Below are 13,907 nucleotides of genomic sequence, written 5' to 3' on the forward strand. Positions count from 1 at the left end.
GCAGCCTATCACAAGTCACAGAAGTATGAATTCAAGGAGTGTGGAAGCGCAGAGTGAAGGCCATATTGAACACAAATCCGGATTAACACTCTTTAACAGGTGGTTAATAATTTTCTGCTTAACATTCTTTATATTGTTCAGACGTTTTTGTTCTATTTAGCCTAGATTCCAAATGTTTAATGTTAGGAAATTTCTTTTACTGTAATTATGGCTATTAGAAATGAGTTATGTGATCCTCAACAGTATGATCTTGTTCATCAGGAGTCTTATTTCCTTTTTTTTTGGGGGGGGGGGGGGGGGGGTGACCTCTGTGGAGATCTCTTAGGCAAAATATTGGTAACCTATCAGCAAGAAAGCAAACTTCTTAGATACTCGTTATCATTTTAGATTGTAAGTACAGCTTACTTTTTTTTTTTTTGCGGCATTAGCTATTGAAAAGTTAATGAATGATGTCTGGGGATCCCAGATTCCAGTATTCATCAAATATTTGCTGTCATACATTTAAATCTGCAATTGTGAACATACAGCCATACCCTCTTGTATTCACGAATTTTCCCTTGCAAGTCTGTATATTGTTTCCCATCATTTTGAAGCCTAGAACTTTTATTTATTTTTCAGTTCATAATCTCTTTGTTTCCTTTTGGTGTGGTGATTTAGTTCCAGTAGATTCATCAGGTTCAAAAGTTTAATCATCATCAGTGTCTGCAAAAGAAATAAACAGTATTATGTATCCTCTATTCTTAAAAATTTTCTGGCCCTATACCTTTAATATATACAGTATACTGTATTCCAGATGCTATCACTTAGTTGTAAAATAGCTAGTGATAGATATTAATAAATGTACCTTACTTATTCAAGCCGAAGCTGCCAGAGTTGGTGGTCATATGTGCTTGCTTTTGAGAATGAATGGTGTGTTCGTTTCTCCTTCTTTTTCTGACAAAGGCTGTGGCTGAAAACTGATATGTAAGTGTCTTATAATTCTGCCTGTCTGCACCTAAATGTGTCATCTTTATGTGGTAAGTAGCACACTGTCATTTCCTGCATTGTTGATATCCCAACATCGAGTTTCCGTTACTCAGTAATAAATTAGTTGTAAATTTATACATAATAAAATATTTCAGAAAAACATGACAAAACACTTTCAATCACTTAAATTGAGATTCTGTTCTTTTTCTTCTTCTTTAGAAGTTTTCCACAGATTCACACTTATTTTTTACAGTTTAAAAACATTTACAACTCTAATGAATTGTGTAATAAATAAAAGAATAACAATGAATCACAAAGAACCAACATAATAATTTTAAATTAAATAACTTCTGCTAAAAACTCAGCCATGAAAACAGAGAGCTGTTTGGTATCATTTGGTAACCAAGATATACAAGTCCACTTATATACCCTTTGACTTCCAGAGAAAATAAGAGATAATCTTAGCAGTTTTCTTTTCAGTTGCCAGATGTCAGAACCTGACTGATTATTACTTGTATCTATTAGCACACAGATTTGTGTCTGCTTTAACTACTGAAATCAACACTTAACTCAAAAATTAAAAATTTGTCACTTATACTCCTTGGCTTCTAAGGATCTCAGTTGAAAAATGATTTAGGTGAGATTTCTACACGGTGTGAAAATTGACCCTAAATAATGAAAAGTACGAGTTCCTTCAGGAGGGGGGGGGGGGGGGGGGGGGTTATTTCCATCAAATTTCAAATACACCATAAATCACACAAATTTGAAGGTTGGCAATTAAAATAAATACTTAAGGATTACAGTTATATTTTATTGGCGGGGAGAACATTGAGAGGGAGAACATTGATATAACTCGAAGAAGAGCAGCTTGTTTTGTATTATCATGAAATAGGAGAGTGCATCACAGGTATGATGAGTGAATTGAGGGTGAGAATCATTAAAACGAAGGCCATTTCATTGCAGCAAGATTTTTTCATAAAATTTCAATCACCTGATTTCTCCTCCAAATGTGAAAATATTTTGTTGACTCCCAGTTACATCATATCAAAATGAGATAAATCAGAGCTCACGAGGAGAGATTTAAATCTTCATTTTCCCCACATGCTGTTTGTTTGTGAAATGGTCAAGAAATAGTCTGAAAGCGATTCTATGAACTCTCTGCCAAGCACTGAAGTGTAAACTGCGTAGTAGTTGTTTGGATGGCAACCCATGAGAGAGCAAAAATAGTTGCTAATTATCTCTTGAATGCCATTATTAAGTGAGAAATTTTGGGCATACTGCAATGCCCTATGTATTGGTCCCATAAGGGCTACAAAGGCAAGATTAGACTAGTTACAACGTAATCAAAAACATTGAAGTGGTCATTCTTCCTGAGCTTCACCCACAAAAGAATTGAAAGAATAATATGTGGTAAAATATGATGTACCACCTAAAATCCACTTCACAGTGGTTTTAAATTAGTGAAAATAAGTTTTTTTTCTTCTCTTCCTAAAGCAGTGCTAGCTCAGTGATTATAAAAGTTTGCTGTGTTACAAGTTAATGCACTTCGCATGTGAAAATAGGTAACAGCAATTATGAAACCAAAAAAGGTTATTATAACAAAATTGCCATAAATATAATTAGGCTTATTAATACTGTAGATTATTCAAATGGTCATGCAGATTACCAGTTAGATGGAGACACCAAATCTGAAAGTTCTTTGTCATGTAAAATCCTTATCAGGCAACAAGCCCATTTTCCAAAGATGCTAAGCAGGAAAGCAGGTCCTTCACATTGACAGTACAAAGAATTTGGAGAGACTGGTTGTGTTATTCATCTAAAAATGACTGTTTATAGTAAACCATGGTGGCTCTGTGGAGGACAGAAATCATTTTCAGCTTGAAGGGAAGAGATTGGTGATGGATAATCAATAGTGTGGCACAAAACTAGTTTGTGTGTTTGAAGAAATGCCTCAATTCCAGTTAATACTGTGACAAAACCACAATTGACGCAGTTATAGATTTGGAATTAAAGAAACGTGAGAATGTATGGAAACAGGTCCTGCAGCCCATTACAAATGTGATGTTAACATTAGGATCCTGTAATATAGCTTCTCAAGTGTGTAGAAACTGAAAATTCAAATAGTGGTAATTTTCTAGCAGCTATCAAACTTCTTGCAAATTAAAATCCACTGTTGTGAGATCGAATAAGTAAACCAAAATTCACACAAAAATATCTTAGCCCTACTACTCAGAATGAGTTAATAAATTTCATACCTTGTGCATCTGAAAAAGAAATTATTAATGACATTAAAGCTTTACCATTCTTTTCTACCATTACAATTACAAAAAGAGGACAATTAACTGAGATATTTAGATGTGTACAGTTTCATGTGATGTCACCGGAAATCCTTGTGACAGGAAGATAAATGAAAGCTTTTTAGATGTTCGTGAAATAATAGATCAAAATACATTATTAATAGAAAAGGAAATACTATGTGCAGTAGACAATAAGGGACTTTTGTTAACTAAATGCCATGGTCAGGGTTATGGCAGTTGTGCAAATATACTAGACTTACACAAAGGTGTGAGAAAGAGAATTCAACAAAGAACTGCAAGAAATGTGCATTATTTAAATCTATTACTTAATGATGCTGTATGTGGAATTCAAGAAGTCAGGTCCCTTTGTGACACAGTAGAAATGTTGTTGTTGTGGTTGGCAGGAGAGCCAACACCGTTACTACAGGAGGCCGAAATACACGCGTTTTAGCTCACGCAGACTGGCATGAGGTCTGGAACATGACAAGGGAATTAGAATTGAGAAAAACGGACGTAGCTGGTGGAATACTTAACTTTAATCCATTAATGACGAACGTCGCTCTGGACAGTACATGATGCACAATATCAATGGTAACTGAGTATGGCGCCTTGCTAGGTCGTAGCAAATAACGTAGCTGAAGGCTATGCTAACTATCGTCTCGGCAAATGAGAGCGTAGAAGTCAGTGAACCACCGCTAGCAAAGTCGGCTCTACAACTGGGGCGATTGCTAGGAAGTCTCTCTAGACCTGCCGTGTGGCGGCGCTCGGTCTGCAATGATTGATAGTGGCGACACTCGGTTCCGACGTATACTACCGGATTGCGGCCGATTTAAAGGCTACCACCTAGCAAGTGTGGTGTCTGGTGGTGACACCACAGTTGTATCTTTTATTGAGTCTTTGTATTAAAATATGGGAACTTTTGGTATGTTTGTGTATCTTAAAAAAGCTTTACCCAACGCTTTGGTCTTCGAGATGTCAGTCTGTTAAATCACTTCGTTATGTTTATGTTAATGTACAGGATGGAGCAAATAAAAGTGATCCAGGGAATAGAGTTCCAGGGAACAAGGAAACACAGCAGAGGAGAGGAAATACTGTACTAACCTGACCATAGCAGATGTTGAAATTGAGCACTATTCTTCTCTTGGCACATTTGGGCCCTAGTCAGCAAGGTGCTGATGGCAGATCGTACATGGGCTGCTGGAATTGTTACAGTCTTATCTGAAATGTTCTACTGCAGTTCTTGAAGACTATGAGGGTTATTACGATACACTTTAGACTTGAGGGTCCCCATGCACAGTAATCACACACTGACAGACTAAGTGACTGGTTGGCCAGCTACAGCTTCAACCAGACTGACCTCTGCGAACAACTCTGACAGGCATGAAGATTGTGTAACTATGGTCTAAGGTTTGGGGTTTGGCTGACTCTACTGGCAGTTGCTCCATTCTGTTGGTGGGGGGGTTTATAAGCATACATTCATAACCACTCGTCCAGACCACTTTCATTTGCCCCACCATGTACTTAAGGCTATGTTGAGAATAAGATTGCCATATAAGAAAAGAAAGAGAAGAAAAAGAACAAGAACAAGCAGCTGTTTTGAAAAACCAATTAGCGAAATTTGAACTCATTTTTCAGATAGTGAATGCACAAGTTTAGAACCTCAGATTATGCAGTCAAAAAATGTAGAGCTTGATAAATCGTGTTGTTCTCTTATTGAGAAAGCAGCTGATATTTTATCTTGCTGTTAAAAGAATTTTGAAGTTGCAAGGTCTTCAGCAAATAAGTTGGGCATTTCACCACAATTTGGAGATAAAATAACTAGAAAAGTGAAAAAACATTGTGACGTATTCTGTTGGGATGAGCAGCTAGTGGATCAAAATATGTATGTCAGAACCACTGTTGTTAATCACTGTTTGGACATTATTATAGTCCAGTTAAAAAGCAGATTTGAGGATATGCATAATGTTAAGGATTTCTTCAAAAAAAATTGTCTAAAATTTCTAAATTCAGCATCTGACAAAGCGATTTACAATGCAGCAGTAATTCTCCAAATGGATATGAGGAGGGTGTATCCAGTTAATGCCCAGACCAGCTAACAGCTATTAAAAAGACACTGAAGAGAATAATAGCCACATCAACCTCTGCAGTTGGCTTACCAAAATATTAGTAATACAGATCTGAATCATAGCTGTAGTCATTCCGTATTCATGCACAGCATTTTATGTGTTTTTAACTGTTCCTGTTACTTCTCTTTGGTTAAACACTCATTTTTGAAGCCCAAACTTATCAAGAACTATCTGCAGAATTCTATGGCCCAAGACAAATGTAATGAACTCAGCCTCCTCAGTACTGAAAGAGCTAGATCCTTTGGTATCAGTAAGACCATCAGTACCTTTGCATCACAGAAAGCAGGCCACATGGTCCAGTTTTACTAGAGATCAAAGTAAGTACAGTCACTTTTTAAGTGTGTGCATTGAGCAACAGATAGAAGTATAGGCACACAACAGATAGAAGTATAGGCCTGTGCTTAATGATATTGAGTGTCAATCACTATAACGTAGTAAATTTTTTATGACAGTATTAATAATTTTGTTTGATACTTTGAAAACAGAAAACAAAACAAATAATCCCTTGTTTATATTGCATGGGGTTGTAAAACACTTCATATTAAATTTCTACTTCTGCTTGCTGTAATCAAGTTATATTACTTACTGATAGGTTATACATTTTATTTTAGAGAATGTGAATTTTTATTTTTGCAGGCATGTCGGTATTGAATATGTTACTCCTCCGATCCTATGTGTTTGAAAACAAAAAGATCAAAGTGGTAATATCAAGCAGTGGAAGAGCCAGGATGGAATAATGACAATATTATGAAAAGGATAGATTGCTACTAACCATATAGTGGAGATGTTGAGTCGCAGACAGGCACAATAAAAATACTACTGGTTGTAAGGTTTTGGGCAAAAGGCCACCTCCTGAGATAGACAACACACACACGCGCACGCACGCACGCACGCACACACACACACACACACACACACATGACCACTGTTTCTGGCCGCTAGGGCAAGACTGGCAATGTTAGTAGCCTTTTGTTGTGCCTATCTGTGACTTAACATCTATGCTTTATAGTGAGTAGTAATCTAACCTTTTCATAATATTGTCAAATTGGTAATAGTCAGGTGTCATTACATAAGTTAGCAAACATGTTTTTGAGTCAAAACATTGCGTATCCGGTTATTGCATTGAGTCTGTTTTGTGTAACTGTTAAGTTATCTTGCTATAAAACAAACACGAAGAACTAAATATGTGTTAATATCAGTGTGAACAATTTTAGAAAACTTGTGTTATGTGATACCGTATTCAGAAGTACTGGTGTGAGGAGAAGAAAGTGGGCCTGATACTGTGATTCATGCAGTTAAGACAGTTAAGCAGATTCTTATTTTCTGAAACACATAGTGTTCTACCATTCTGCTCAACAGTGATTGCTGAAACATGTCCAGAGTTTACATTAACATAGCACTGATTATTGTGACCAACCTCATCTAGGTAACATTTGCTGACCTCAAGCTCGCAAGCTGTCCAGTTCCACCAATTCTTTGTTAAAGTGTTGGAGTTGTGTGTGTTCTAGAGAACAGAAATTTTAGTTTCACTGCCTTGATCACAGTGGCTGCACAGTTGCACTCACACACACACACACACACACACACACACACACACACACAATCACAATCACATACAAACAAAATTTCCACTATAGTGCCCCCATTACCACACCACTGACCTACCTTTCCTCTCCACCCCAACATAACACTTCACTGTTATTCTCTACTGTTCTTATAATACCACAGCCAATCTTGCTGCAGCAAGGCCAAGGATAGTTGGTAGCAAGCAATGGTGTGTCCTCTGAAATGTCTGATTGTGACATACAGTTAATTCTAGTGCATTGGTAGTCAACCTGGTCCTTATCCACTTTCATTAGGTTTTCATTAAATTTTGACATAAAGTATTTGGTTGGTAATTATTTATATATGCTTTAACTTTCTGTGACTCTACTTTATAAATTTTAGAAAGTAAAGCTACTTACCTACTTTATAAATCACTATTACTGTGGAACCAGTGGGTGGTTCAAAAAATTTATTACTAACAGACACAAAAGTGGATGCTAGGTAAAAAAGTTTGACTACCACTGATATAGTGCACTCACAAGAGCCACAGATAAGATCACATAAAGACAGTAGAAGACTTGGAAGTAATTCTAAGCCACAATTCTATCACTCTAAGTAGTGTAAATAATTAGACAATCTAAAAGTGTTTCCATGATCTCTTAATAACAAATGTATAGTTAAACATTGATCCATTTTATGTTTTATGTAACTAGTGGTTATAATTAAAGTGTAGTTCTCACAGAGGTCCAAAGTGGGTCATAATTATCGAGTGGCTGCAAAACTTGGTGTTACTGCATATCCAGTTTACCCTGGAAAAAAATTAATTCAAATTTTGGCCATCAGGTGCAAATCTGGCATTGCGCAGTATCCTGTCAACATCCTTGGTGCTCATATTGAACAAATTGTGTAATCAATGGTTAATAATAAAATCAACATTATGCCTTTCACACTTGTTTGACATTTTCATTCATGTCCCATGCCTAATCCATTACATATGGAAACATTTCTATATGTCTTTCTTACATGCTCAGTGCCAGATTCTCACCTGGTGGCCAAAACTGAAAATAATTTTTTTTTCAATATAAATCAGATTTGCATTAATGCATTAAAATACCTACAAAATTTTGCTGCCACACAATAATTATGGCCCACACTGGACCTCTGTGAGTAGCTGTACTCAAATTATAATCACCTGGTAACACTGATCATGCTTAATATGAACAGGTGAAACATTTTTTCCTGAAAATAATAATAAACATTCAATCGTAAAAGACAGATAATGTTTATTAACAACAACATGGGAAGAATAAATTGCTACTCACAATGTGGAGGAGGCACAGAGTCACAGACAGACGTTATGGAAAAGACTATTAAAATGTTGGAGCTTTCAGACAAAATCATTCTTCTGCAGTAAAAAATACATTGCCAAAGAAGGACTTCATGTGAAAGTTTTAATATTTTTGCAGTCTTTTTCATTGTGCCTGTCAGCAACTCAATGCCTCCTTTATATGACGAGTAGCAATCAGTTCTTTCCATATTGTTATTGTCATTCCATCCTGCCCTTTTCATTGTTAAATAATATTTATTCATATGTGCATGATAACTGTAACTAAAGTAACAGCTGAGGAAAAAATATGCAAATATTAATTCCATCCTGCACTTTCCATCGTCAAATAATATTTATTCATATATGTGTGATAAATGTAACTAAAGTAACAACTGATGAAAAAGGATGAAAATATTAATTATATTTTTACATTTTCTTTCCATCAAAATTAGATAACTGTGTGATTACTTTTAACAACAATGTTTGTATCGTCTAGAATTTCTGGGCACATTGAGACCACTGGGTGAGGTAACTACTGGGTGCAGTGAACGTAAGAAAGAAAAGGAGAAAGGAAAGGAAGCAAGATAAGAGTTAAGTGTCCTATCAAGAATGAGGTAATTAAAAACAAGAACAAGCTCAAATTGGGAAAGGTGGATGAAAATCCACCATGACTTTTTCAAATGAACCACCATGGATTTTCCTTAAGCAGTTTGTGGAAACCATGGAAATCCTTAATATGGATGGCTGGAAGAGGATTTATTCTTGTGAGCGCAGCCACAGTGTCTCATCATAGCAACACCTTGGTCTAGAGTTTTAGTCAACCCTTTGGTTGTATTGTACCAAATAATTGTATTATTATTATTATTATTATTATTATTATTATTAATTGTATTGTTATTATTGTGCCATTTTTTTAGCAAGTGGAGCTGCTGAGGCTACAAACACATCTGGTACTGAGGAGACTGCAGCAGATATGTCAGCTCTTGAATCCTTCGGAGTTTATGATGAACAACAGGTACACACATTTTTTTCCAAAAAGATTTCTTATACAGTAGGATGCTGGCTACATCTCCCATGCAATAGTTTAATTTCCGTATTCCATTATGAAATTGCCAGTGTAAGGAGGCAAATATCCATATATTCTTAATATCTTTTGGATTCTGACTTGTGTTTTAGTTGTGATTTTGTTGAGTTACAGATTGGTAGGAACAAAAACATTGTGTGATGTAACAGCTTCGTCTGAAATTCTGTGCAGAAATATTAATGTTCTGCATTTTGTACCACCTCTTATACTTAAATTCCATGAAAATAGTTTTCACATTTCATACAGTATTTCCTAATATGAGATAACTACTTAAGATAATCTCCCCAGCCTCTCCTTACACCCTCCCACCAGCTTTATACTGACTGAACAATCCCTCTGCTTCATGTGGGTAGCCCTAAGTATTGACAGCAGGATGACTTGTCTGGCATAACACTAATGTACACAAGCCTTCCTCCTGAATATTCAATCTATCTATTAATGAAAACTATCTCAAAATCCCTACAGCAGTTTCTGAGATTAGCTTTCACATGCAAACAGAAAAAAATGGCCTGGGGCTTTATTATATAATAGGTACAGATGGTAGACAAGCTCATAAATTGTAAGGCACAATATCAACAGATCGAGATTCAAATGAGATTGTTGTGGGTAACGGGTTACTAGATTCTCCTTAGCTTAAAACAGCATGTAGAACAGATACAAAAGAGTGAGAGAAAGAGTGGTACTAAGTTATGAAAAAGAATGAAAGTTCACTCTTAGTCACTGTTTTCAAGACTTGCCCTGTATCATGATACCATCATCTGGCTAAGAAAGTTAGACGAGTCATGTGAGAAAAACAGGGAATCAGCAATGAAACGCCATAAACAGATGGTATTTGAACCTGAGAAATTACAGCTTGCAGAAACAGTTGTGACTACAAGGGACATGATGTGGAGGTGGGGGGAAGAAGATGTTGAAATGAATGGGAGTTGTAAAAACAAAGCTAAATATTGTATGGGAAAAACAAAAAATTGCTAAACTCCTGATAAAACAAACTGGATTAAAAGGAGGGAAAACTACTGCACGATAGCTGACAGCAGATTGGCACTTTCTCACCTTGCTCAGGAGAAAAAAATGCCACTGTCAGTGCATTACAAATAAATCTGATCCATCAAGATTTATATCTTATTTTAGTTACCACCTTGAATTAATAAAGAATATGAATTCTGCTCTCTGAAAATCAGTGTCCAACATTGAGAATTATAAAAAAAATATCAAGTTTTATATTATTGTTTTCTGTATACAATAAATTTAAACACAAGAACAAGTAATATTGCATATGCTGTGTAGTCACTTCCAGAATAGGGGAGGGAGGGAGAGAGAGAGACAAAACATGGCATCCAGAACCTCTGTTATTAATTAAAACATAAAAAAACTCTACAACAGCCTTTTGTAAAGCATAAACGTGTAAAATTGAACTTAACTGCAATTTTAAAAGAATTATTACTTTAACTCATCAAGTGTTCTGTTTCGTGATGAAAAAACTGCACATATCATGGAGAAGGTCAGACGGACTCTGACAAGCCTTGACTAGGTAGTGCCTGAACAGACATGGCAGAGACCACCTCTTTGACAACTGTGAACAGTCACCATTGAGACACCTGAAGCTGTTTAAGCTTAAGTGATGTTTATACAGTTGTGCATGTATTTGGTGGATTATAATGAAAAATGTGGTATTTGATTTTAGGCTTTCCCAGTGAATCAGCCGTTTGCGCTGTTCTTGGATGTCCAGCCAGGTGCAGTTGTTTTTGTAAGACAGTATTTCAACAGGGTACCTTGCCATCATCTTCAGGTGATGCATGTAGAATGAGCATCTTTTGCTCCTTTATACTCTTACAGTTCCTCACCCTTTCCTCCACTGTCTGTTGCATGCCGGAATGGGTGGAGTAGTGGGGGGTACAGCTGGCTGCTGGGTACGAACTCTAGTCCCTCAGTACTTCTGTGGCCTGCGTAGAGTGTGGAAATCACTCTCGATCGATGCTGTGATTTTAGTTGGCTGAGTGCTGGGTCCCAGGTTTGCTGAAAGTGAACCCAGTGTCTCTATTGATCAGCCTATTCAGCCACTCGTATTTCAGTAGCCTCTTCCAGAACACAGTGCCAAAACGACTAGGTCTGTCTCAGCACCTCATACTTCATGGAGTCCCCTGTAGCGATGCAGTGTTCTGCAACTGCAGATATTGTTGGTTCCTTAAGCTCGGTGTATCTTCTGTGATCCTAGCATCTTTCTTCAAATGTCCATACAGTGTCCCCAATATATGCCTTACCACATTTACCTGGAATGCGGTAAACATCTGGTTTATGGAGTCCCAAGTTGTGTTTCAGTAGGTCACGCATATTTGGAGGTGGACAGAAAACGCATTTCATGTTACGTCAAGCTCAGATTTGCCAATTTTGTTTGATACTTTGCCAGCTTGCTACAGATACTCCATTATCTTCTCCTCATTATCATTTTCTGTCTTCTGTGCTTGTACTTTCTGCCTGAAAGCACATTGGATTTGGCTCTCACCATATTCACTCTTATTGAAAACTTGCTTAATGTGGTTAATCTCTCTTGATAATATTCCACAGGCCAAGTGTAGCAGTTTACCTAGCACACCCTCACACTGTGAAGGATGATGGCAGCTGGCAGCCTGGAGATAAAAATCAGTGTAGGTGGTTTTCCTGTACACACTGTGTCCTATATTGCCATCCACTCTGTGCTTGACTAAGATGTCCAAAACAGGGAGTTCACCATCCTCTTCCATCTCCATATTGAATTTGATACTAGGGTGCAGAGATTTCAGACATTGGAGGAACTCCTAAAGTCTTTCACTCTCATGTGGCCATGCAACAAATGTGTCATCAACATATCTGAAGCAGCATATAAGCTTCAGTGCAGCTGTTTCTTGAGCTTCCCCCCACCCCCCCACCCCCCAACTGGTGGTGGAAGACACCCCATGGTGACACCATCTTTTTCTTCATAATATTCACCTTTGAAGAGAATGAATGTTAATGTGAGGACAAATTCAAAGAGGTTAGTCATTGTCAGGTTGAATTTCCCACTGATCATTTGGAGGGAATCAGTAAGTGGCATACTGGTGAAGAAAGATACCACATTAAAGCTCACCATAAGGTCCTGGTCATGGACGCATAGTTCTTGCACCTCTTGAATGATATGTATTAAGTTCCTGATGTTTGACCTGCTGATGCATTCTTGTGTCTGTGTTGAGGATGTAGAGGAACATCCCATTTGTTAACCTTTGATATGCCATAGAGCCTTGGTGGTACAGCAGCTATTGGTCAAAGCTTCTTGACAATTTCCTTTGGCAGGGACCAGCCCAGGAGCTCAATAGTCTTCTTGTTCACACTGTTGGTCTTAGCTACACTGAAGCCCACATGCTTTTTCAGATATGCTGATAACTCGCTTGTGGTGTGGCCATAAGGGAGTGAAAGACTTCAGGAGTTCCTCCAAATCTGAACTCTCAGCACCCAAGTATCAAATTCATCATGGGGATGGATGAGAGTGGTGAACCCCCCATTTTAGACATCTTAGTCAAGTGCAGAACAGTCAGCACTGTAGGACACAGTGTGTAGAGGAAAGCCGCCCACACTCATTAGTATCTCTATGCTGCCAGCCACCATCACCACACTTCCAAGAAGAATGAGTATGATTAGAGACAAATCCGACTTGCTTTCAGGTAGAAAGTACAAGCCCAGCAGACAGAAAACAACAAGAAGAAGGAGAAGGCAATGGCATATCTGCAGTGTGCCAGCAAAGTATCAAACAAAATCGGCAGGATCTTGGCCTGACATAAATGCATTTTCCATCCAACTCCAAAACTGTGCCATTAAATACAGAGAAATAACTTGTGGCTCCATAAATCAAGCATTTACCATTATTTCATGTAAATGCAGTAAGGCATATATTGGGGAGATTGTACCAACAATCGAAGAAAGATGCAAGGAAGACAGAAGATGCACCGAGCTCAAGCAACCCACCAAATCTGCAGTTTCGGAACTCTGCATGGCAGCAGGGGACTCCACGAAGTATGAAGAAATGGAAACAGTAATACAAATCTCATCATTTTGAGACTGTGTTCTGAAGGAGGCTATTGAAATACGAGTGGCTGAATAGCTGATCAACAGAGACACTGAGTTCATTCTTAGCAAAGCTTGGGACCTGCACTCAGCCAACTAAAATCATAGCATCGCCTGAGGGTGACTTGTGCACCCTAAGCTGGGCACAGGAGTACTGAGGGACCAGAGCAAGCACCCAGAATCTGGCAGTTCTGTTGCCCCACTACTCCATCTGTCATGGCATGCAACTGACAGTAGAGGAAGGGGTGGGGGAGATAAGAGTGTAAAGGAGGCAGAATGTAGCAAAGATGCTCATTCTACAGGTACCACCTGAAGACGAAGGCAAAGTTACACTGTCAAAATATCATGTTATAAAAATGACTGTTCGCAGCTGGACAGCCAACAGTAAAAGCATGAAAAATGTGGTGTGCACTCAGAGTCACAACAGCACATTTTTAACCTTATTTCTTTAAAAGCCTGAGTAAAATACTACTATCATTAAATGAATG

The 13,907-nt window shown here is 37.7% G+C and overlaps 1 protein-coding gene across 15 annotated transcripts in view; it reads left to right on the top strand.

Annotated features, from left to right (window-relative positions):
• Positions 1-13,907, top strand: part of LOC126272912 (ABC transporter F family member 4) — a 202,419-nt gene that overhangs the window by 163,978 nt on the left and 24,534 nt on the right. For all 15 annotated transcript variants that reach the window (XM_049976184.1, XM_049976177.1, XM_049976189.1 and 12 more), the window contains one exon: positions 9,179-9,276. In XM_049976184.1, the coding sequence (XP_049832141.1) occupies positions 9,179-9,276 (98 nt within the window). The remainder of the gene's footprint in view (positions 1-9,178; positions 9,277-13,907) is intronic.

Source organism: Schistocerca gregaria, chromosome 5, assembly GCF_023897955.1.
Source record: "Schistocerca gregaria isolate iqSchGreg1 chromosome 5, iqSchGreg1.2, whole genome shotgun sequence".
NCBI lineage: Eukaryota > Metazoa > Arthropoda > Insecta > Orthoptera > Acrididae > Schistocerca > Schistocerca gregaria.